This window comes from Notamacropus eugenii, chromosome 1 (genome assembly GCF_028372415.1).
Source record: "Notamacropus eugenii isolate mMacEug1 chromosome 1, mMacEug1.pri_v2, whole genome shotgun sequence".
NCBI classification, from domain to species: Eukaryota; Metazoa; Chordata; class Mammalia; order Diprotodontia; family Macropodidae; genus Notamacropus; species Notamacropus eugenii.
In genome coordinates this window covers 135,299,704-135,326,366 of record NC_092872.1, presented here as the reverse complement: position 1 = coordinate 135,326,366, position 26,663 = coordinate 135,299,704, and the positions used below count along the sequence as shown (strand labels likewise).

The following is a 26,663-nucleotide window of genomic DNA, read 5'->3' as shown; positions in this document are numbered from 1 at the left end:
GTTATCAGATACGCAGCTAGAACATAATGTATTTCTGCACATGACATTTGCAGTAGCGTTATCATAACAATTTCATTCCACAAGTCTTCATAGGTTGCTTTAAGTGCTTTCAACTATATACATATATGTTTGCATAACTAGATACATCATGTTCTTTTGTCTGCGAGATGAGAAGAAAATGTAACCATTTGTAAGACTAATGAGAGAAAAACTAACATTGTAACGACTGCAAAACACATGATGCATTAGGAAGAGCTCTGGACCTGGAATCAGAAGAATACCTCCTAGCTGGACCACCTACCTTCTAAGCCTCATTTTTTTCTTCAGAGAAATGGGGATAATAGTAGCACCCACCCTCAAAGACTTGCATAATATGAAAGGACTTTATGAACTTTCACCAGGATGATTAAGGGTCTTAAATCCATGTCATATGAGAATCTGCTGAAGGAACTGGGGATCTTTCACCTAGGGAAGAGAAGACTGGGGTGGAGTGAGTGGATGAAAACTCCATTCAAGTATTTGAGGGCTGCCATTAAGAAAGGATTAGACATGTTCTACTTGGCGCCAGAGGGGAAAACAAGAAGCAGTGATTGAAAGTTGCAAAGAGGCCAATTTAGGTTTAATGTTAGGAAAAAATTTCCTAACAATTACAGTCATCCCAAAGTGAAATGGCCTGTCTCCAGAGGTGGTAGCTTCCTCCAACTAGAGTTCTTCAGACAGAAATGGGTCAGTCATTTGCAGGATACTTTACAGTGGGGACCCCTTCATGGGTTGAACTAGATAACTGCTGAGATCCTTTCCAAATTCTATGATTATACACATACTGTAGAAATGTTAGCTAGCTTCATTATTGTTGTCCGATCAGTCTAGTGTCAATAAGTAATATTATACAGTAGGATTCAAAACCAGGTCCCCTTTCCTAACGTCTTTTGTATATGTCCCCCTTCTCTACTCTGACATTGCTACCACCCCACCATGTCAGACCTCTGACTGGTCTCCCTGCCTCAAGTCTCTTCATCCCCCCATCCATCTTTCACTCAGTTCTCCAACTCACCTTCCTAAAGCTCAGGTCTGATATCATTATCTTCCTACCATCTCCTTCAACAAGTTACACTGGCTCTCTCTGGTATCCAGGATCAAATATAAAATCCTCTGTTTGATATTCATATATTTTTATAAGCTGTTTCCCTTCCTTCTCTTTATCAGCCTCCTTAAACCTTAGTCACTTTGCCCCTTCTCCCCACCAGGTACTCTGGCTTCCTTGCTGTTCTTTGAGTAAGATACTCCATCTGCCAACTCTGGACATTTTCACTGGTAGTATCCCATACTTAAAATTCTCTCTGCAAGAAACCTTTCCTGATCCCCTTAAATGATACTACCTTTCTTCTGCCGATTATCTCCAATTTATCCAAGTCCAAATCTTATTTATAAACAGCTATCTGCACTTGGACTTCTCCATTATACTGTGAGTTCCTTATGAGCAGGAATTATCTTTTCCTATCTTTGTATCCCTAGCACTTGGCACAGTGCCTGGTGCACTTAATAAATGTTTGTTGACTGCCGTATATAAATGAATTTTCTGGATAACCAAAACTCATACCTTTAATTTTTAAACCATATGCTGACGGAGTTTGTTCTGAAATGGATTATGCATATCCTTTCATATTAAATACATTTTATTTATATTTATATAAATATGTATTTATATTATGTATATTTATCATTTATATTTTATATTTACCACCATTTTAAGCTTTCTTTGATAACTCAGGGTTATCGTTATGACCACTAATTACCATATCCTGCTGTAATATGACTCCTTGGAATTTACAGAATTATACTCCCCTAAATTAAATGATTCTAGATGGTCATGTTATGAATTCTGTCTAATTTTGATAGTCTGTCTCCTCCTTAAGTGTTATTCTATTTATAATCAATCTTGGCTCATATCAGGGTGCCTGACTATAGAATTCCCCTCCACCTCCTCGGCTTCTAATCTACAGCGGGTTGAAAAACTATGTAACCAATGTTATTAGAACATTATCTAAACTACAAGCAGATGAGTTCTGAGATAGGAACTGGGAGATTGTAAGTAAAGCACATGAACTTCAATGTTTTATTTTAGAAGCAGCTTAATTGTATGTAGCAAAAAGAATGAGTGTCAGAAGACATGAATCCTAGTTCTGGCTCTCCTCATGGCAAACCTTGTGGCCTAAGACAAGCCCAAGTTTCTTCTTACTCAACATCCTCATCTATAAAACATCCTGTCTGTCTCATAGGGTTATAAGAATCAGATGATGTAAGATATATGATAACATATTGTAAAACTCTGTAGTGCTATATAAATATACGCTACAGTTACTGTTCTCTATTTTGACTGCTTATAAACTGTAAAGAAAAAACTTGCTTTCTGAAGCTTGGCTGTGTTCTGGATAGTGGAGGCTCCTGAATCAGTAGCTTCTAGATAAGTGAGGGCATTGCTCTCCTTGCAAATTATTTTTTAGAATATTATTACATCATTCACAAGAATAAGTTAGCTATCCTTACTTAATCTCATCTTGGTCTTCCTTCAGACCTGAGTACCTGAACCTCCATCTTAAATTCAACGTCAATCCTTCCCAGTATTTGGTTATAGGTGTAACAGAGTATTGGAGTTTCCATGGACTTCTAGCAGAGAGCAATCTGGCTAACTATTCAATTCCTCTCTGTCTATATACAGAATAGAAAAACTGGCTTTCTTTCCCACATGCCTTGGCAAAAGCTACAAAGAGATGAGGGTCACACCATGTGTCTTCCCATCAGGAATGTGAATCCCTATAAATGCTTTCTGTTATTATTGGTGTTTTTTTTTCTTTTCCTGTCAGGAGTTTCCCTGGCAGTTAGCACTCCGAAGCCTTAACCTGGCTTTTTTTATTTGAGTAGGAGTCTCTCAGTTCCACTGGCATTGATCCTCCCAATTCCTTTTTGATCAATGCTGAATTTCCATATAATTCATCTCCTTAGTAACTGCTGTGGGTTTCCTTAAGTTATTTTTCTCTGCCAGATACCACTAACTCTTAAAAGAACCAGAATATTTCAAAACCATATTTAAACAAAATAAAACACGGTGTAACTGCCCTTCAGATTATATTGTATTTTTAACACAACATAATTATTTCATTTTTACATTTAGTTTAGTTTTTTGTTTTTTTTTTTTTAATTTGAGAGGAAAATTGGATTGGGAGTCTGGAAGGCCTGGGCTCAAATTTTACCTCTGACACTTGTAGTTTTTCAGTCATGGGCAATTCATTTGATCTCTCTAGACTTAGTTTCCTCATTTATAAAGCAGATGTTAATAGAACTTTCAATACCTAGTTCACAGGGTTGTTGTGGAATTCTACAATGTACAGTGATTTTGCACCTTCAACTTTTTTATTGTTTTTCTCAATATCAAATTGCTGCATTCTGACCTTGGACCATCCCTAACTCACTTTCCAATGTGACCTTAAAGTGAAGGTCTTGACCACATCACTTCCCTACACAATGAACTCCAATGGCTCTCTTTTACCTCCAGGATCAAACAGAAAATTCTATTTGGCTTTTGAAGTCCTTCACTGTGTGGCCCCTTCCTACCTTCTAGTCTTTCACTGCATTTCACTCCTTTCCACACACTCCACAGTAGAGTGATGCTGGCCTCCTTGCTGCTCGTGGGACACTACATTCCATATGCAGACTTCCATATGTCTTTTTATTGGCGATCTCCCATGCCTAGAATTCTGTCCCCTTCTTATTTTTACCTCCTGGATTTCCTGGCTTCCTTCAATTCTAAGTTTAAATTCTACCTTTTCAAAAGGCCTTTCCTAGTCCCCCTCAATGCTAAAGTTTCCTCTCTGAAATTATCTACAATTAAGCTTATATATGTGTATAGGTTGTATGTATACAGTTATTCAAAAGTTGTCTCCCCAGATAGACTGAGAACACAGATACCTCTCTGTATCTCTAGCACTTGGCACAGTGCCTAGGACATAACAAGTAATTTAGATGCTTATTGACTTGATTTCACTTATCCATAGGATTGTCATGGACTTACATGCACATCTCTTATTGATATACAGTACTAATCTTTCATCTAAGTTATTCCTTTTAAAATACTATATGCCTTTTCATTCCCATACCCTAAATGGGGATTTTAGTGCTATCTATGCAATCAGATTTACCTTGAGTTAGGATCTCTGGTTCAGTTTATTACCTATTGTCTGTATAGACATCTGTGAGTTGGTTGTTGACCCTCTTGGCCACTTTCTCTGGTAAATTCCTGGGCTTCCCTGCTAACATTTTTCATATTCTCCACCTCCTATTCTCTATGGGTATCTGCCTTAGCAGATGCAGCTGAGCAGTTTTCTCCTTTCCCTCCATTTCCTTTTTATGGGAATTATACTTGCACTACCCAAGTCATAGGGCTGGTATGAAGAAAGTCCTTGCAAAAGATCTGCAACCACGTGATGATTATTATTGTTGATTAACCTCTGGTAGCCTCAGGCAGTTCTTGAATAGATGCATCACCACTTCCCTGAGTCGAAGGTTTCATATTTGGTGTATTGATTGACCTCTATCTGTCTTTCTGCCTCTGCATCTGTGTTTCTCCTCTGCCTCTCTGTCTCTCTGTCTCTCTGTCTCTGTCTCTGTCTCTGTCTCTCTCTCTCTCTCTCTCTCTCTTTCTCTCTCTGTGTCTCTCTCTGTCTCTCTGTCTGTCTCTCTCTCTCTCTCTCTCTCTCTCTCTCTCTCTGTTTCTCTTTTTCTCTCTCAGTTTTGTTGGTATATACAACTCAGGGTAAACAAGCTCCTCCTACAAATGTAGTTCTGCATCTGCTTTGAAACTGATGGTCTTACAGAGTTGGGGGAGGGCAAAAGATGGGGGTGTCCTGAGAAGTTAAATCACTTACCCAGGGACACCATGAAAGTTTAACTATAAAAGCATTCAAACAGAGAAAGTGATTTATCCACACAAGGATTAATTGTATAAAACTTAGAACAATGTCTGGCATGTGGTTAGTGCCACATAAGTGTTAGTTGTTGTTATTTTAACCAAATGTCAAGTTCTCCCACTGCCTCTGGGACCACTGTCAGCTATCCTGACCTATGGCTTGCCACTGGACTCAGATGACCCCGAGAGAAGGAGAGGAGAGAGAGAGAGGAGAGAGAGAGAGAGAGCAGAGACAGAGACAGAGAGAGCAGAGAGACAGAGACAGAGAGAGACAGAGAGAGACAGAGACAGAGAGAGGCAGAGACAGACAGACAGAGGGAGAGAGAAGGAAAGGGGGAGAGAGAGAGAGAGAGAGAGAGAGAGAGGAGAGAGAGAGAGAGAGAGCGAGGGAGGGAGGGAGGGAGGGAGGGAGAGAGACAGGGAGAGGGAGAGAGACAGGGAGAGGGAGAGAGACAGGGAGAGGGAGAGAGAGGCTGGTGACTTTGCACAGCCCTGCCTCACTTAAATCCAATCTATTTCCAAGTCAAGACTTCACACTTGATGTCATTGATCCTCTACAAGAATAAAGGATGAACAACAAACAACAGTTATTTTAACTGTTCAGAGATCTTTATCTGAAATCTCAGAAATTAATCAATTTCTTTCTAATAACTTTAGCTTTCTCAAGATTTTGTTGTAGGATTCTTCATTGACATATATATATATATACATATATATATGATTTTAAAGTTGACAGAGCACTTTGCATATATGATCTCATTTTAGCCTCATGACAACTCTGAGAAGCAGAAACTATACTTATCCTCATTTTACAGATGAGGAAACAAAGGTTGAAAGTAGTTCAGTGACTCAGTCACACAGCTAGCAAGTCTCTATAATCAGCATTCAAACTGGGTCTTCCTGATTCCAAGCCCAGCACTCCATCTACTACGCTACCAAGCAGATGATTGCTCCTGCAGGATTATAAAACCAAGAATAATCCAGACCTCTCTGATCCTGTTCCACGGGCTGGCAAATCCATATCTTGCTCTCCATTGCCTACTTCCTATTCTTTATCGTCTCCTCCCTCCCCCATCCCATCATAACCCAACAACTAACCTCTGATCAACAAGCTCTCTCTTGAATAGCATGACACAAGGGAATGGTCTCCTTTCAAAGAGAGGGCACATGAGTTATTACAGGAGGTTAATAGATCCCAGGGGCATAAATTTAAGTTGTAGGACCCTTGTAAAATTTTGTACAGAAGACGCCAGAACCCTACTCTCAAGGTGGCCATTTTTGTAGTCTCCCCAATGGAGTTGCCTTTATGGTAGTTTATGCCTACAACTGTCTACCGGGAATCGAGCTTTATAGGCCAATTTTGATGTTAGCTCTACATTCTACTTTCCTACCCTTGAATCAATACCCTAGTCACACAATCAATTAAGAGATCTAATATGCATTTTATAATATATAAAAACCTTGGACCACAAAGTCAAAAGGCCTAAATGTTTTCCCCCAGCAAGTTACCCATAGAATCTTTTCTTTTTAAAATTTGAAAAATGCTTAATTTTTTCCCAATTATATGCAAAAACAATTTTTAACATTTGTTTTTCATAATTTTGAGTTCAGAATTTTCTCTCACCCTCCCCTTCCCTTCCCCTTCCTTGAGAAGGCAAGCAATTTGATATAGATAATACATGTTCAGTCACATAAAACATATTTCTTATTAGAAAAGGCCTAAATTTAAGGTAGGATTTGACCACTTATTGGCTGTATAACTTGTGGGAAGTCATATAGTCCTTTGAGTCTTAGTTTTCTCATCTGTATATAAAACTGTTGTTCAGTTGTTTGCTTTTTCCCAGTTGTATGTGACTCTTCATGACTCATTTGGAGTTTTCTTGACAAAGATACTGGAGTGATTTGTCATTTCTTTGTCCATATCATCTTACAGATGAGAAAACTGAGGCAAACGGGGTTACGCAATTTCCTTAGGGTCACACAGTTAATAAGTGTCTGGAGCCAGATTTGAACATGTGTCTTCCTGATCCCAGGCCCTGTATGCTATCTACACCACCACCCACCTCTGTAAAATACCAATGTTAATATCTGACTTGCCTCCTCATAGGGGTATTATAAAAATCACTGTAGATGAAAGTGTTGTCTGAATGATAAAATGCTTGACAAAAGTAAAGTTGCAATCGTATTATTCTTAACATTGATACTGTATCTTAAAAAGAATGAACTATAGTGCTTAAGGCCAGCTGCTATGAAACATGGCATATTTGTAGAGACAGTATATTGTGGCAGGAAGAACACTGGGTTTAGAGTCATGAGATCTCAGTGGAAACTCCAAAACTATTTGTGTGATCTTGTGCAAAGCATTTAAGTTCCCTGAGATTCAGTTTCCCCATCTGTAAAACATGGACAATAATATGCGTGCCACCTCCCTTACAGGATAGCTGAAGGAACATAATGAGTATATCACAAGAGATTAAACAGATATGAATGACTATTTAATTTACAGGTAAATCATTCTTTCTGACCCTTTTTATTTCAAAATAAATTTTATTAATTTTTTTGTTTTTTATATCACCCACATTCCCTATTCCTATCTATTCTTATCCCAGAGAGTTATCACTTATACCAATGAGGGGGGAGGCAGGAGGGGGGAAGTCAATACAACTAACACCAAAAAAAACAAACAAAAAACCCTGACCCTTTTTAAAAGGTCAACTCACCTCAGAAAAATGATGAAATGGGAGATCATGATGTCCAGGTATTGGTGTCCAATGAAGATCAAGGAGGTCTCTAAGCACTCACAATTTTTCTCTGCCAAAAATTATGTTCAAATCCTATAGAACAAAAGAGTATTATTTTTAGTATCATTGATTTAGGAATTTTTTATAGCACAAAAGAAAACTAAACAAGAAGAGGTAAGCCATCAGACTGATGATAACCCCAGTTTCAGCACCCTTCCTATCCCTGGACTTCTTAGCTGGAATGTCTGCCCCAAAGGGAGCCTGGCATCGTGGGAGCATTCAATTTGCCGGAGAAAGCAGAGAAAGGAAAGGGGTGTAGATAGACAGATAGACCGATAGACAGATAGTGACAGAGATAAGTAGTACCATTTAAGAAGATTGAAGTCATGGCACAGCATACTGAACACCCACCTTTTACATCAGGAAGAACAGAGTCCAACTTCTGTCCTTACACATACTAGCTATGTCATCTGGGGAAGGGGGGGTGGGGACTTCAATGACTCTGGAAGGGAAAGTGAGTCTGATGACCTTGTGCAACTCTGCCTCATTTAAATTCAATTCACAGGCAAATCAAATATCATTGGTCCTTTTCAAAATGAAGTATAAAACAGCAACTACAAAGATATCACTTTAACTTCTCAGTGTTCTAGGCATCTCTCTAAGAATATAAACTGCAAAGAAGGTAGCAACCTGCATTGGTAAAAGGAATTTCTTCACCTAGGAGTTCCCTCCATCAATGAATCTGTAGTTGTAGTCTCTCTCAAGCAATCATCATGATTTAACAACCATAGAAATAGCAATCATATTTATTAAAGACCTACAATGTGCCAGACACTATGGTAGACACCGGGGATATAAACATAGTAGATGAAAGAATTCCTCCCTTCCCAGGAGGTTATGATTTAATGAAGGGACAACAAGTAAATATATAGATATGGATTATGTATAATGCATAGGCACTATATGTGATAGGTAGAATTATATCATAGAAATAAATTTATCTGATAAATGTAAAGTGAATAAATAGAAATAAATGCAAAGAAGTTAAATACATGTAATGGGGGCAGAGGTCAGTGAGGACCCAGGCCTTGGAACATGCACTGTATGTCCTATTAGTACTAAATCAGGTGAAAGCAGACCAAGGGTCTTTGTTTTTCTTATTTGGATCCCTCGCACTTAGCATATTACCTGGCACATAGTAGATGGTTATTGAATTGAACTGAGGCTTGGTCAAGTGGCATGATGAAAGGGCCCTTCCTCTCCCTGATTCAGAGCATGGGAAAGCATCCTGCCCATTTTCTCCAAGCTTACTGCAGATGGTATTAAAAGCCTGTTAATCTGGTTGCTGACCCAGAAGCAAATGTAATGGCTACAAAATGCTCAAAAGAGCCAAAGAACTCTTTCTTTTCTAGTATATTGTGAGTGAAGAACAATTGCCATGGGCTTCTCCATAGAGCAAGGGCCTCAGAACCTCTCTTCACATCCTTTTGGTTGTAAAAGTATCATGCTGCTATTTTTCCTGCTTTAATTGTGTATTTTTTTTTCAATTTTAGGTGAATGAGCAGCACAGATAGAACAAACTAGGTCATGACTTTACAAACTCTGAAAGCTAACAGAGGTCTAGCAACAGAAGTCTGTAGCAGAATCTGCTGGTACCCACAGCAGTTGAGGCGAGAGGCCAGTTTTGAAAAGGGACCACCTTGACACAGCTCAGGGATGAAGCACCAAGAGTTCTACAAGAACTCTAAGACAGCAATTTATCAGCCTTGCCACAACCAGAAATGGAGGGGCCTAAGAGGGAAGAACATTAGTATTTATCACTTTATCTTTGAATCCATTCATACCAGAGACCAATGGGGTAGAAGCAAGTAGATTCATGGTTTTGCAGAGTAGGGCTTTTTGTTTGTTTTTAAAATTTATATTCTTGCAACAGCTTCTCGATTTTATTGTTCAGTCGTTTTCCATCATGCCCAACTCTTTGTGACCTCATTTAGGGTTTTTTTTGGCAGAGATACTGGAGTGGTTTTACATTTTCTTCTCCAGCTCATTTTACAGATGAGGAAACTGAGGCAAACAGCATTAAATGACTTGCCCAGTCATATGCTAATAACTGTCTGGGGCCAGATTGGAATGTTAATTGAGTAATTGCTATTATTCAGAGATCAACTGCTAAAAAATATATTGGAGCAGCAATCACAAGACAGATAATATCGATGAGATGGTAACTTGGGGGGGATATTTGGGGGAGCACACTGAAGGGTAGCTCATGAGCAACAATATTAGAGAAACACCCCAACACCTCCGGATCGCCTCTAGAACCTTGAGGGGAGGGAAAGCCTTGGCTTGGTGACCCAGCCTGCTAGTTTGAGCAGCAGCTGGGAGAGTGAGCCTGGATTATATAACCTTTATCCAACATGGTTTGAGAGAGAAAACAAAAATAATTGAGGGGAACAAGAAAGGTTTCACTTAGAATATGGTCCTTGAACTGCATATTAGGGAGAAGTGAAGGAGCGAGTGTTCCAAGCATGGGAGACAGTCAATGGAAAGGCACAGCATAATGTAATGTAGTATCCTGAGTGGAGAATAGAGAGGTTAGACTGGCTGAATAGCAGACAACAAAAGGAATGCGCATATATGATAAGCATATATACATATATGATATATGTACACATATACAGACACACACATACATATGTATCCCCTAATACGTGCCAAGAACTATGCTAAATGCTTTTTACAAATATTATCATTTGATATAAGTGCTATTATTATCCTCATTTTACATTTAAGGAAACTGGGGGCAAACAAAGGTCAAGTGACTTGCCCAGGGCCATACAACTAGTAAGTGCCTGAGGCCAAATTTGAACTCAGGTCTTTCTGATTTCTGGACTAGTATTCTATCCACTGTGCCACCAGTTGCCTCAAGAAAGGGTAGTAATGTACAGTTAGGCTGCAAAGATAGGTTGGGGCAAGTCTGGGAGGGCTTTAAAAGCCAAGCAGGGTATATATTTGATAACAGTTTATTAAGCAAACAAGTAACCTGGTCAGTTCTGTGCTTAAGGTAAACCACTTTGCAGCAGTAGCCAAGATAGGCTGAAATGAAAAGAGATTTGAGGCAGAGACCAATTAAGAGGCTATTGCAATAATCTAGGTGAGAGGTACAGAAGACCTGAACCACAGTAGAGAAAAGAAATTGAATGTGAAAGATGGAAAGATCTGGCAAATGACTGACTATATGGGGAGAGAAAGAATGGGGCGCTAGGGGGAAGGAGAATGGTACCTTCCACAGAATTAAGAAAGTATAGTGGAGAGTTGGTTTGGGGAAAAAAACAACAAATTGTATTTTGGGAGTCACTGGCATGGAGATGATGATTTAAAGCCATGGGAAATAATGAAGTCAGAGAGACAAGGAGAGACAGAAGGGAAGGAGGGAGGGGAGAAAGAAGAGACAGGGAGGAGGGAAGGAGGGGAAGAGAGAGAGAGAGCAAGAGAGAGAGAAATGAGAGAATGGAGGAGGAAAGGCAGGAGAGGTAAAGACAGAGACAGAGAAAAGGAGGGGGAGAGGAGACATGACGATGATTTCCAACAAGCAAAGCAGATCGAGGAGTGGTTAGACAAACAGGTCAAGGAAATAAGAAGGAGGCGTGCATCCAAAACCAGAGAAGAGAGACTATTCAGAGAAAAAGGGTAGTCAACAGTGTGCCATGGAGTAGATAAGTTGAGAAAGATGAGAACTAAAAAAAAAGACCATCAGATCTAGTAATTAATTATTAACGATAAAAATTATCACAGATAACTTTGGAGAGAGTATTTTCAAGTGAGTATTGAGGTATTCCAAGGGATGAGGAGTGAACAAAAGAAGAGAAAGTAGACACACAGAAAATAGGCATTTTTTTCTAGACTTCTGGCTGAGCAAAGTAGGAGAGATAAATAAGGATAACTTGATGAGAAAGAAATGAAAAGATTTTTGTTTATTTGCTGTGTGTTTTGTTTTGTTTTTCTTAGGACAAAGGATACTTGGGCATTTTTTTTGTAAAACAGGGAAGGAAACAATTGGTGAGGAGTGAGGTTACAATCTCTTGGAGAAAACAGAAGGGAAAAGGATCTACACTTGTAGAAATACTGACTCTGGGGAAGTAGGGGAAGCTCATCTCAGAGACTTGAAAACAGAGAAAAGATGTTGAAAGGATATCAAAGGGTTTGGAGATGAAGAGGAGAAGAAAGGGATTTTCCACTGAATGACTTCAATTTTGGTACTAAAGTAGTAAGCAAAAAAATCCTCATTGTTTAACATGAAATAGCAAAAATGACAGTAAAATAAATGCAAAGAACATTAAAAGTCAAGTTTGGAATAATAACCAATCTAAACGATCGTTTAAAAAAAAGCAATCTCCCTCTTTTCAACAGTGACATCACAGGAGCATAGACATAGAGCTAGAAAGAATCTCAGAAGCCCTCTAGTCTCACAACCTTATTTTGCAAATGAGGAAACTGGGTTGGGGGGGGGGGGAGTGTTAAGTGATTTGGATTTTGAATTTCTCATTGAAGAGCTAGTGCTTTTACCACTTTGCTTCCCGGAAATCTAATTCTCCCTCCAAGTCAAGACATCACTCTCATCACCCCCTGATGTCATTGGTCTCTCCCAAAATGGAGGATAGAGAGAACTGGGAAAACTACAAAGGAAGAATGTTTTCTTTTATATCAGGTAAGATCACTACATGGAGCATTGGATAGATTATCGGACTTGGAGTCAGAAAGACTGATCTTTCCTGAGTTCAGATCTAGCCTTGGATGTGTGTTCATCCTTCGTTGCCAAAGAAAACCATGCCATCAGAGAAATGATGACATGACTTGCACTTGACTTTGTTTTGAGTGAGGGAGGGCTGTGCAGGTCACCAGCCTCACTTCTCCTCCAGAGCCATCTGAATCCAGTGACCAGATATTCATCAGGATGACTGGAGATGACCCAGGATGAGGCAATTGGGGTGAAGTGACTTGCCCAAGGTCACACAGCTAGTGAGTGTCAAGTGTCTGAGGTGAGATTTGAGCTCAGGTCCTCCTGACTCCTGCACTAGTGCTCTATCCACTGTGCCACCTAGCTGCCCCATAGCCTTGGATACTTACTAGCTAAGTGACCCTGGGCAAGTCATTTTAAATAAGTTAGAGAGAGAAATGGCAAACCACACCAGGATCCTTGACAAGAAAACCCCAAATGGGGCCATGAAGAGTCAAACACAACTGAAATGACTGAATAACAACAAGATCACAACTAGTTGGTTTTTTTTGAGTTTTTTTCTATTTTTTTTTTTTTTTTTTGAGGATTTGATTTTGTTGCCTTGGGAATAAAGAAACTCCCTCTTAACTAATGCCGGCTGGCACCCGTTCTCTCACTTAAAAAGTTGCCTGAGGCACTAGAAAGTTAAGCGACTTGTAAGATCATCTCCCACCCCCCCATAAGTGTCAGCGATAAGACTTGAACCCTGGACTTTCTGAGTCATTCTCCATAAGGCCACACTGCCTCTCACCAGCTGTTTTTGTATAACTATCTTTTCCTTTGTTATTAGAGAGGGTTTGATTGGGGGTGGGGAGGGAGGGTTGGAATATATCCAGAAATGTACAAAGAGCATCAATGAATCTTTTTCTTTTTTAAGATGATGCTCAAAGTAGCCAAGGCAGGCAACTGTGATAATTCTCAGTTTCTGGAGAAGTTAACAATCCCAGCCCTTTCACTTATATATGCAAGTGGGAATGACTGTGAATATCTGGTGAAATACTTAGGCTCTCGGCCCCCATAAACAACTGGGAAATAGTTATGGGCTTCCCAGAGACCTTTTCACTCAACCTCTCACTTTGTAGCCATGAATGGTTATCAACGATGCCAGCTCAGCCAACTAAATTCAAAGGCCTTTGGGACCCAGCAGAATTCCGTAGCTGGCGTATGAGAACTGCCACTCTTCAGTTGTAAGATATTTAATAACACAGGAAAGAATCTTGTGGGAAGCTTGGTAAGAATTAACAACATCAGATGAAAAGGAATAAGTATGAAAGAAATGCAACAGACAATGGCCTAATCTTCTGCATCTAGATTCTCAGGAACTCCCTTCTGGGAAAATAAAAACAAATCAACCCAGGTAAAAAAAAAAAAGCTTACAAAAAGTGCAGAATTTCAAAGAGGAAAGACTCAATTCCATAAATTTATTAAGCATCTTTTATGTGCAAGGAGGCACTGAGACTGGGACTGGCAAAGAAAAACAAAAATAGTATTATTATCCTCATCTTTGATAGTTAGCATTTTCAGTGAGCTTTATGCTTTGTAAAATGCCTCATATATTACCTCATTTGGTCCTCACAACAGCTCTTATGAACAAACAGAACCTAGTGGTCTAGTATTTGATAAATCCAAAGAAAACAGTTTCCTAAGGTAAGGGCTCACTATTTGACAAAAACTGCCATGAAAACTAGGTAACAATCTAGTAAAAATTAGGTTGAGTCCAAAACTTCACAACACATGTCGACTTGGAAGTTTGGTTAAAAAAGGCAAACGGGCTAAATGCATATTGTTTATTCCCTTAAAGCTAGCAGTTACATGGCCATGGAGTCAGAAGGAAAACCTCTGACTGACTGACTGACTGACAGAAGAATGACAGAAGGATTAAATACACTTTACCATGAGACAAGAATTTTCTTAGTTGTATACGTAAATTCGGTGAGATAAGACAATTAACAAGGTAGAGTCAGCTGTAAATTAAGATCCTCGGATGTCTGTTTTCCTCTGTCTCTGCATATCAAGATAAGAAAAATACCACCATTCTGGTGGCAGGCATCCTGTCATAAACAGGTCTTTGAAGTTGCTGACACAGAAAAGGGCATTTTTAGAGCAAAACAAAGCAGTCTGATTGAGTAGTTCAGGCTTTGGTCCTTATTAAAAGTCAAAAATGATATTAAATATTATCACATAATAAAATAAGCTCCAAAAAGAGATAAGATTTCAATATAAAAGTCCACAAAGAAATTGAGGAGTAAAGAAGAAATTACTTTTTTAAATCTAGGAAAAGGGAAGAACTCATGATCCAATGAAAGATAGGATCATGGAAGATGGATGGGTAGATTTAATTACATAAAATTAAAGTTTTGTTTTGTTTTTACAAATGACCACCTCTGGGATGTGGGTGCTATTGTTATTATCCTTTTATACATGAGTTCATAGCGATTCAGCTAGGGTTAGTGACCATTCCCAGGATCACCTAGTTCAGTGTCTAAAGTAGAATTTAAACTAACATCTTCCTGATTCCAAGTCCAACATGACATAAAATACACCAAAAACAGATCCTTCCCTTTTGATTTCTGCATGGTTTCCCCAACATTCTCAAAGGAGCGAATTTTTAAAGGAGACACACATAAGCTTCAAAAAGTAAAATGTTTTAAAAAGAAATTAAGGAGTAGAAGATTCAAACCCTATCTGGAATTATAAAGATTGGCCAAAAAAAAAAGCACAACCTTTTCTGAAGCCCCAGGGTGCTAAAAATACTCCACTGAAGCTTCTGAATGTCCTGAGTCTTTTCCAGAAGGTTCACTGATATCCATTTATGAGGAAAAAATTCAAAAACTGTAAATTGAAACTAATTTTATTAGACTGAAACAAAAGTATTATTCTTTTGCTCTTGACTTGACTTTGATACTAAATACGCAATAAGTCAAACTTAATTTTCTGGTCAGACGAGTGTCACCTACCAATCAATCAACCAAAAAGCTTTTATTAAGCACTTACTATAAGTCAGGCACTGTGCTAAGTGCTTTGTTGTTTTTGGTCAGTTGTTTCAGTCAAATCTGACTCTTCCTGACCCCATTTGGGGTTTTCTTGGCAAAGATACCAGAGCGGTTTGCCATTTCTTTCTACAGCTCATTTTACAGATGATATGTGTGTGTTCATCCTTTGTTGCCAAAGAAGACCATGCCATCAGAGAAATGATGACATGACTTGCACTTGACTTTGTTTTGAGTGAGGGAGGGCTGTGCAGGTCACCAGCCTCACTTCTCCTCCAAAGCCATCTGAATCCAGTGACCAGATATTCATCAGGATGACTGGAGATGACCCAGGATGAGGCAATTGGGGTGAAGTGACTTGCCCAAGGTCACACGGCTAGTGTCAAGTGTCTGAGGTGAGATTTGAGCTCAGGTCCTCCTGACTCTTGCACTGATGCTCTATCCACTCCACCTCATTGCCATGTTAAATCCTGGGGTACAAAAAAAGATAAAAATTGTCACTGTTCTCAGGGAGTTTTCATCCTAACATGGGAGGCAACATATAAAGGTACATATGAGCTGTTGTTGTTTGAAAAAAACCCATAACATATTGAGGTGATGTTCTGACTTGCCCATGAATTGGCTTTAAGTGAGGCAGAGTTAAGCAAATTTGTCAGGTTCATTCTCTCTTCCAGAGAGAGACAAAAGTCAAGATGACTGGCAAAGGTCTGGGATACAGTGCATCACCTTGGCATCTTCAATGGCTGACTGAGCTCTAAGCCCTCTGAAGCACCTGCTTCAGCTGCCTTCATAGTCATTGGAACAAATTGTTCTCATCCTCCCATTTTGCTGTGGGAAATCTTCGTATGCTTGGGTAGACATCCCCCTAAATCACCAATAGGTTTGAGGCATGTTGGTTACCCTCAGTCTGGTTTAGCCTGTCTATAGAGATGGCTTTCCCAGCATGTGACTGCTGTGCAAGCTATGGCTTCTTGGAATCACAGGTGTATAAGGTACATATAGAGTAAATGGAAGGTAACTTCAAAAGAGGACATTGTAGGAAAGGCCTCTTGCAGGAAATAGCCTTGAATAGCATCTTGAAAGAAGCCAGAGATTCTAGAAGCAAGAGTGAGGAGGCGGAGCCCTCTAGACACGAGAAAAAAGTCAGTGCAGAGGTCCAGAGAAAGGAGATGAAGCATCATGTAATAGAAACAGCATAGTAAGCTATCACTATGACCTGGGATTTTGAGAAAAAAAAGACTTTATATGGAAAATAGGACTTAAATCGAGCCTTAAAGAAAACATAAGATACAGTTAAGTAGCGGAGAAGAGGAAAGAGATTTCAAGTTGGAGTAATAACATGAGCAAGTGTTTAGAGGCAGGAATGAGCATTATGAAATGTTTGGAGGAGAGCAAAGTAAAAGACTGGAAAGGCAGGGAGGAGAGAGATTGTGAACAGCTTTACATGCCCAACAGAAGCATTTTATATGATTCTAAACATAATAGGGACTAAGTGAAGTTCATTCAACAGAGGATGACAGGATCAGATCTCTGTTTTAGGAAAATCACTTTGACAGCTATGTAAAGGCTGGGCTGGACTAGAGGGAGAGTTAAGATAGGGTGATATTTGTAATAATGGTAATAATTATTGTAAAACTTATAATGATCCAGGTGAGAGAGGTGATAAGAATCTAAACTAGGGTTGTGTGAGTAGAAATGTTATATGATAGAAATATAGAGATAGGTATTTTTTGTTATTTAGTGATTTTTTTTAGTTAAGTCCAACTCTTCATGACTCCTGTAGGGGTTTTCTTGGCAAAGATACTGAAATGGTTTGTCATTTTCTTCTCCAGTTCATTTTATGGATGTGAAAACTGAAGCAAACAGGGTAAAATGACTTGCCCTGGGTGACCCAATTAATAAGTGTCTGAAACTGAATTTGATCTCAGGAAGATTAGTCTTGCATATTCCAGGCCCAGTACTCTACTGTACCACCTACCTGTCCCAGATTTTATGGATAAGTGTGTATGTGTGTGTTTGTGTGTGTATGTATGTATGGATATATGGATAGGTATATATGTATATGAATATGTATAAGTATGTATCTATATATCTATATATACTTCATATATGTTTATATGTGCACACACATATGTGTATATGTGTGTGTGTATATATATATGTGTATATATATATATATTTGCATCTGCTTCTGCTGTCTGATTTTTTTTCAACTCCACAAAGCATCCACCCCTTCCAGAGTAAATTCATCATCTTTAATCCCATCACCATGCTGCTAACTCAGGACTGGAGTAATATCACCTCCTTAGTCTCTTTCCCCTCCAATTGGAGAACTGTAAATGTTGGAGGGTGGAGTACTAAACTCCTCTCAATGCCTTTCTTTATAGAGGGCAGATACTGAACTTTGGGGCTTACTCCACTTTTCTGCTTTGCTCCATGTATTTTTCAGCTCTGTGGAACAAGAGGCTTCTGTGCCACATACACCTTGGTGTCCTCCCTCCTCTTCCTCCTCCTTTTGATGTAGTCTTTTCCCATTATATTGTGAGTTCCTAGAAGGTAGAGATTTTCTTTCTTTTTATTAATTATATTCCTGGTGCTTAGCATAGTGCTTGGCACATGGTAAATACTTAATAAATGTTTATTGGATTAGATTATATGAGAGATCTTATAAAGGTAGATATGATAAGAATTAACATTTAGGACTTATTAAGATACCAAGGTCAGACTATGATCAACCAATCAATAACTTATCCAGTACTGTGCCTAATGACACAGGAGAGATGTGTAAGACGTTATCCTTGCCCATAGCCTCCAATCTAGTTAGAGCAAGTAGGTGCACAAGAATGAAATATCCAGTGGGAAAAAATTGGATTATCACAAACACTAACTAGATAGATAGGCAGATAGATAGATGGATGGATGGATGGATAGATAGATAGATAGATGATAGACAGATAGAGATAGACATATACACATATACATACTAGTAAAACAAAGCACATATTAGAAAAAATAACTATTCAGGAGAAGTAAAGAAGAAAGCATTGTTGAAGAAATGAATGACCAGGGGAAAAAAAATAGTCTGCTATATAAGAGCGATTCATATACTGCCTAAAGACTTCTTTAGCATCCAACAAACATCAAGAAAACTCTACTAAGGTCCTTAACACACTAGGTAGATTCCTTGTGGCAGATTTATAGAAAGTCATGTACATGATTGTCAGGGATAAAGGGGTACAATTTATGCCATGAGAGGAAATGCCCACATCATTGAGATCACAAATCCACTGTAATGAAGGGGTATAACAAAACACTGTTTGTATCACAGACAATAAATACCAAAGAAATGACTGGAGACAAATATGACTATGGCCTGGCATTACGAGAAAATGCTGAATACAGGAAATGGAATCTAACTTGGTCCTTAAAGAATATGTAGGATTTGGTTAAGTTGGAGAGAAGTAAAGAGAGATTTCAGGTTGTGGTAATAGAATAAGCAAAGGTTCAGAGGCAGCAATGAGTGTTGTATATAAGGGGATGATAGTAAGATAGCCTGGCTAGTGTAGCAAATTTGTATTGGAGAGCAACGGAAAATAAAGCTGAGTGGATAGGATGGAGCCAGACCATACATAACCTTGAAAGTCACGAAAGTTTACATTTGATGAGATGTTCAAGGAATTTTGGGATTTAGAGTTGGACTAAACCTTAAGAGTCCTCTCATTCAACTCATTAAAAGAGTAATGAACAAGGAAGCAGTAACATGACAGAAAGCAATATTTTTTGTACAGTATAATTTGACTATACAAATGATCACTGAAACTGAGATGGCTTTTAAAAGCTGCATCTGCCTGTTGACAATTTGTTTGGCAGGAACAAAAAAGTTAACCCCTTTCTTTCTGTTAATACATGAGTTCCCTACAGGATGGTCAAGATCTCATTAAAGTCTGAAACCAGCAAGTGGATATGCCTATGAAGCCACAGCCTAGGACCCACCTGGCCTTTCAGCCATCATTCCTTGGTGAGCAATCTGAAAAAAACTGAAATGTAGAAGAGAAATAGGATTAAAAATGATTCTGCCAAGTAGGTGTAGCACAATGATGCTCTTTTAAACAGACACCAGAGAGAAAATGAACTCTCATTAGCAAGGATGCCAATGTACAAAATGCTCATCTCCATGCATAGTGAATATTCTATTCTCTTCTACTCATGTGTTAGAGCCAAGATTTGCATCTAAACTCATAAAGAATTTATCTTCCTAAAACCTAACAAGCTTGGGCTAAAACCCTTACACAAAGAAGTACAATTGAAAAAAGTAGCCTAAACATTCTCCTCCTAAAACCTTTAAAATAACTCATCAAAGTGAATTCTGGAGGTCAAGGCAAGACATTTTTTCCAGCCCAAGACAACTTAGGAGGTTGGCAGGAGAGGTCTGTGACACTAAGGTGTGGGCCAGCCCACAGGTCAAGCAATACCTATAATGGGCCTTGGAGGTAGCTGTCACAACAGCAACTGTAGGAATTTTCAGCCATTTAGGCAAGGGGGTTGGACAACTGTCAAAAAGAGATGAGGGACCCTGAGCTGACACAGGGTGCAGAACCTGATGCTGTCTTGAAACTTCATTACTCATACACCATTCTGGGAGTGGAGAGGAGTACTTATGGTTGGTCACAAGGGAGCAGGAACCCTTCCTAAGCAAAGATCAGAGAGCAGAGGAGGAGATCAGTGACCACATCTCTCCCTGGATTACACCACCTTAGAAGCACTGAAAACTTGCAGATCCTCAGAACTAGCTCTGAAAATAGCAGCACAAAAATGTCTCAAGCTAGGGAGAGTGCCTCCCCACCCCAGGTGAGTAAAGCCCAATTTTATTATAGTAAAAAGTTCAAAGGTGAGAAATAGATTAGAAAAAAATTAGTAAACATCATTTTCCTCAATTGATAAGTGTTTAAAGGATATGTACAGGCAGTTTTCACAGGAAGAAATTAAAGCTATCTATATTCATATAAAAAAATGCTCTAAATCACTATTCATTGGAGATATGCAAATTAAAAGAACTCTAAGGTGCCACTTCACTCCTCTCAGGTTGCCTAATATGACAAAAAAGGGAAAATTACAAATTTTAGAGAAGACATGGGAAAATTGGAATACTAATACATTGTTGGAGGAGTTGTGAACTGATCCAACCATTCTGGAGCACTTTGGAACTATGCCCAAAGGGCTAACAAAAATGTATATACTCTTTCACCTAGCAATACCACTTCTAGGTCTGTATCCCAAAGAGATCCTTAAAAAAGGGACCCACATGTACAAAAATATAGCACCTCTTTTGTGGTAGCAAAGAATTGAAAATTGAGGGGATGCCCATCAATTGGGGAATGTCTAAACAAGTTGTGGTATATGAATGTAATGGAATACTATTGTTCTATAAGAAATGATGAGCAGGCAGATTTCAGAAAAATCTGTAAAGACTTACATGACCTGATGCTAAGTGAAGTGAGAAGAACCAAGAGAATTTTGTACATAGCAAGAGTAACATTGTGTGATGACCAACTTTGAAAGACTTAGCTTTTCTCATCTATACAACAATCTAAGACAATTCCAAAAGATTCATAATGGAAAATGCTACCGACATCTAGAGAAAGACCTGTGGATTCTGAATGCAAATTGAAACATACTATTTTTTTCTTTTTTTTTCCTTTCTCATGATTTCTCCCTTTTTTTCTGATTATTCCTTCACAATATGTGAAAAGTGGAAATATGTTTAATATGATTGTATATGTATAGCCTATATCAGATTGTATACCATCTTGGGGAAGGGGAGAAAGGGAGGTGGGGAAGTTTGAAACTCAAAATCTTACAAAAATGAGGGTTTAAAACTAAAAATAAATAAATATTTTTAAATGAGCAAACAACAGCAGCAGCAGCAACAATAACAAAAATATGAACGTAAAAAGCTACTATGGAGACAGAGAAGATCAAGATATAAGAGAAAAAACCAACAATGTGAAAACAACTACAAGCAAAGCCTCAGAGAAAGTGATGTGAATTGAATAAAGCCCAAAAAGAATCCCTTGAAAAGGTAAAGAAAGAGATGAGCATGATAGAGGAAAAAATTAAGAAAAGAAATTAGAGTGATGCAAGAAAATTATGAAAAGTTTACTGAGGCACAAAAATTTGCTGAAGAAAAGAACTCCTTTAAAAGTGGAATTGGCCAAATGAAAAAGAAGGTACAAAAGTTCACTGAAGAAAATAATTCCTTAAAAATTAGAATGGGGCAAGTGGAAGTTAATGATGCCCTGAGACATCAAGGAACAATCAAACAAAGTCAAAAATGAAAAAATAGAAAAAATATGAAACATCTCACTGGAAAAATAACTGATCTGGAAAAATAGATCAAAGAGAGGTAATTTAAGAATAATTAGACTATCTGAAAACAATGATCAGACAAAAAGCATAGGCATCATATTTCAAGAAATTATAAAGGAAAACTGCCCCAATATCGTAGAACCATAGGATAAAATAGTGAAAAAAATCTACTAACCATTTCCTGAAAAATATCTCAAAATGAAAACTCCCAGGAATATTATAACCAAATTCCAGGGTTTCTAGATCAAACATAAAAATTTCAAGCAACCAGAAATATCATAATAATTTCAAACATTATGGAGCCACAGCTATATCACACAAGATTTAAGCGCTTCCATGTTAAAGAAGTGGAGGGCTTGTCATATGATATTCCAGAAGGGAAAGCTAGGATTACAACTAAGAATAACATAAACAGCAAAACTGAGTATAATACTTCAAGGGGTGAAATGGATATTTAACAAAATAGAATACTTTCAATCACTGCTGACGAAGATACCAAAGCTGAATTTTTTTTGAAAAATTGATATTAAAACACAAAATTCAAGAGAAGCATAAAAAGGTAAACCTGAAAGGGAAATAAGGTTGAAATGTTTATATTCTTATATGGGAAAATGGTACATGTAAGTCTTAATAACTTTATCATCATTAGTGCATGTAGAAGGAACATACATAAACAGAGGACAAGGGTGTGTGACAATTATTCTGGGATGATCTCAAAAAAAAATGCAGAGGGTTTCACTGAAAAAAGGAAGAGGAAGAATGGGTGGCATTATCTCACTATAAAGATGCACACAAGGAAGAGCCTTTACAGCAGAGGGGAAAATAGGTGAGAGGATAAAGGCCAACAATGCTTGTACCCCACTTTCATTGGAATTGGTTTAAAAAGGGAAGAATTTGGTACAGAAATTTACCTTACCCAAAAGGGAAGTAAGAAACGAAAAGGATAAGAGAAAAAGGAGGATGGATTAAGGGAGACAGTTGTCAGAAACAAAATAGATCTCTTGAGAAAGGACAAAGTAAAAAGAGAGAAAGATAAACAAAAGAAAATAGGATGGAAGGAAATACAGAGATAGAAAGCACAACTGTGGATGTGAATGGGATGAAATCACCCAGAAAACAGGAGCAGACAGCAGAATGGATTAAAAACCAGAATCTAACAATATGCCATTTACAAGAAACACATTTAGAACAGAAAGACACATGCAGAGTTAAAACAGGAACTAAAGCAGAATCTGTTATGCTTCAGCTGAGGTAAAAAAAAGAGAGGGCAGAGATGGCGATCATGATTTCAGACAAAGCAAAAGCACAAAGACAATCGTAAACTACATTTTGCTAAAAGGAATCATAGACAGTGAAGTAATATCAAAAACTTTATAGCAAGTTTCTCTGACAAAGGTCTCATGTCTCAAATACATAGGGAATTGAGTAGAATTTATATAAAAAATAATAAGAGCTATTCCCCAGTTGATAAGTAATCAAAATACATAAGCAAGCAGTTTTCAGAAGAAATCAAAGTTGTATGTAAGCATATGAAAAAATTCTTTAAATTATTAATAATTAGAGAAATGCAAATTAAAACAACTCTGCAGTATCACCTCAGACTGATTTCTTTGGCTTATATGACAGGGAAAGAAAATGACAAATGCTAGAGGAACGTGGAAGAATAGGGACACTAATGCACTATTATGGTGTTGTGAACTGATCCAACCAATCTGGAGAACAATTTAGAACTATGCCCAAAGGGCTATAAAACAGTGTGTAACCCTTGACCCAGCAATATCACTGCTAGGTCTATACCCCAAAGAGATCAAAGAAAAAGGAAAAGACGCTAAATGTAGAAAATATTTATAGCAGCTCTTTTTGTAGCATCAAAGAACTGAAAATTGAAGGGATACTCTTCAATTAGGGGGTGGTGGAACAAGTTGTGGCATATGACTGTGATAGAATATTATTGTACTATAAGAAATGACAAGGAGTGTGGTTTGAGAAAAAATATATGAACTGAAACAAAATCAAATGAGTAGAACCAGAAGATCATTGTACACGGTAACAGCAAAGTTGGAATGATGATCAACTGTGAAAGACTGGGCTACTCTAATCAATTCAATGATCTGGGACAATTCCAAAGAATCCATGATGAAGAATGCTATCTACCTCCAGAAAGAGAACAAATGAGCTCTGAGTGCAAATTAAAGTATAATATTTTTATTTTCTTTATTTTTCTCGCTTTTTTGTAATGGCTAATATGGAACTAGACTTTGCATGATTTCACATACATAATTGATATCATATTGTTTGCCTTCTCAAAGGGTGGGGAAGGAGCTGGAGGAAGGGAGAGGATTTGAAACTCAAAATGTTTTTAAAAGAATGTTTAAAAAATATCTTTTTTTCAAAAGTAGTACTTCTGACTCTGGCTTCCTTAGGAAGGAAGGAAATAATTGCCTCCAGTATAAGTCAAGTTAAAATACTAGTCTCCAGAGCAGAATAAATGACTCAATTGAACCAAGAATGGAGCCTCTTCCTTGTGGAAGGAGGTGTTCTAGTTCTAAGATCTTTGCAAGGGCAGAACCTCAGGAAATTTCTCAACCTGCGACCACCTGGCTACCTTTCCAGTTCTTTCAGATTCATCAAAGAACATCTCATATAAACAAAGCATCAGTGTTCATGTGCCTGTCATCTATCAGTGGCTTTTCTATCTCACCGAAACATTTTTATCTTGACAGCTAGGTGGCACATGGAGTAAAAAAAAAAACACCTGGATTTAAAGCCAATAGCTGTGTGACCTTGGGAAAATTACTAAACTTCTGTTGCCTCAGTTTCCTCAACTAGAAAAGGGAGATAATAATAGCACCAACTTTCCAGAATTATTGTGAGGATCAAATGAGATATTTGTAAAGCTCTTAGCACACTGCTTGTCACATAGTATGTACTATATAAATATTATTATGATGGCACTTAGCATGTTCTATGTTTTACCAGATTTGCTTATGTTTATAATTCACAAAGAGAAGCAACATGGCATAACAGATAGACACTTAGCCTCATAGTCAGGAAGACCTTGGTTCAAATCCTATCCCTGACACTCAGGATCATAGATCTAGAGCAGATGGGTTCCTAATTTTTGCATCATATACCCCTTTGGCAGTGTGGTAAAATTTATAGAAATTCCAGAATGTCTTTAAATACATAAAACATGTAGAATTGCAAAGGAAGACAATTATATTACAATAAAGATATATTTTTCCCCAATCCAAGTTCATAGGTTCCTTGAATTCATGGAACCCTTGGGAATCTGTAGATTCCAAGTTAAGAACCCCCTGATCTAGAATTAGAAGGGATCTGATAGGCTATCTAACTCAACGCACTAATTTTACAGATGAGGAAAATGAGTCCCATTCTGACTATGTGATTCAACAAGTCACTTAATCTTTCAAGGCCCCAGACAATGCTCTGTGACTATAAGTTGGGAACTATATACCAACCTCTATTCAAAAAGTAAGTTCCCTCACTGGGAGTACTCATAACAATGAAATCATAGTTCATGTTTCAACAACTTCAACAGTACTAGATTGAAAATCCTAGAGAATTTCATCTGAGCTATGAAAGAAAGGATCTAAATAAAACCTTACAGACTTACACTAAAGGCACATAACACAAGCCCCTGTGCACAGAAACTTGTTTGAAAAAGCTGGCCCAAATAATTTTTTGATAATTTAATTGTGACGGCACTGAATGTATAAATTAGTTTAGGTAAAACTGTTATTTCTACTATATTGACTCTGCCTATGCATGAACAATTAACATTTCTCCAATTATTTAAGTCTGATTTTATTTGTATGAAAAGATTTTTTATATGTTCCTATTGTTTCAGGGTAGTCCCAAATATTTTACACTATCCAGAGTTGTTTTAAATGGGATATCTCTTACTATCTCTTCTTGTAGGGTTTTGTTTGTGATACATAAGAATGCTGATGATTTATGTGGACTTACTTTATATCCTGTTACTTTAATAAAATTATTGTTTCAACTAACTTTTTAGTTGAGTCTTTGGGAGTTTCCAAGTACATCATCTGCAAAAAAAGATAGCTTCATTATCTCATTCCCTATTCTAATTCCTTCTATTTCCTTTTTCTCTAACTGCTATTGCTAAAATTTCCTATATAATATTACTAATGTTGGTAACAGTGGGAATTATTGTTTCCTATCTGATCTTGCTGAGAAGGCTTCTGGCTTATCCCCATTACAAATAATGTTATTCATGGTTTCTTTTTTGAGAGCATTTTTTTCTCCCTAGCGTCTATCTTCGGGAAGAGCATTATGGTACTCCTACTTGGCAAAAGTGCATCACTGTACCTTCCGCTATAAACTAAAATTCTGACATGAAGTTAACTGCAGATCATTTACTAACATGGATAGCAAAAGATGAAGCAGTAAAGAAATTGAGTGAAGGACTTAAATTCTTCTAAATAAAACCAAGCTATGTCTTCATATTTTGTGATTTCAATTTGGAAGAGGGAAGAGGGGAAATGGGAAACACACCGGAAAATGCGGTTCATAATCAAGAAAAGAAAGAGAAGAAAAATCTATGGATTGCTAAATTTCACATCTAGCTATCACAAATGCTTTTTACAACTAGAAACTGGAATGAAATGATCCAGTGGTTGAGCAGGAGAAGGAATCACCTCAGTCAGCACATGCCAGAGCAAGTGGAATGTTGGTGAGCCTTCACTATATACTAGGCCTTCTGTGAGAAAGACTGTATACAGACCTAGGACAATCACTAGGTCCTGGTAACTCCCTCATGCAGTCCTATGGCAACAGAAAGAATG

General features: G+C 37.9%; 1 protein-coding gene across 2 annotated transcripts in view; it reads right to left on the bottom strand.

Annotated features, from left to right (window-relative positions):
- The window catches only part of THSD4 (thrombospondin type 1 domain containing 4), a 946,642-nt gene that overhangs the window by 875,202 nt on the left and 44,777 nt on the right, over positions 1-26,663 (bottom strand). For both annotated transcript variants that reach the window (XM_072615569.1, XM_072615563.1), the window contains exon 2: positions 7,684-7,797. In XM_072615569.1, coding sequence (XP_072471670.1) covers positions 7,684-7,712 — 29 coding nt within the window. In that variant the 5' untranslated portion in view covers positions 7,713-7,797. The remainder of the gene's footprint in view (positions 1-7,683; positions 7,798-26,663) is intronic.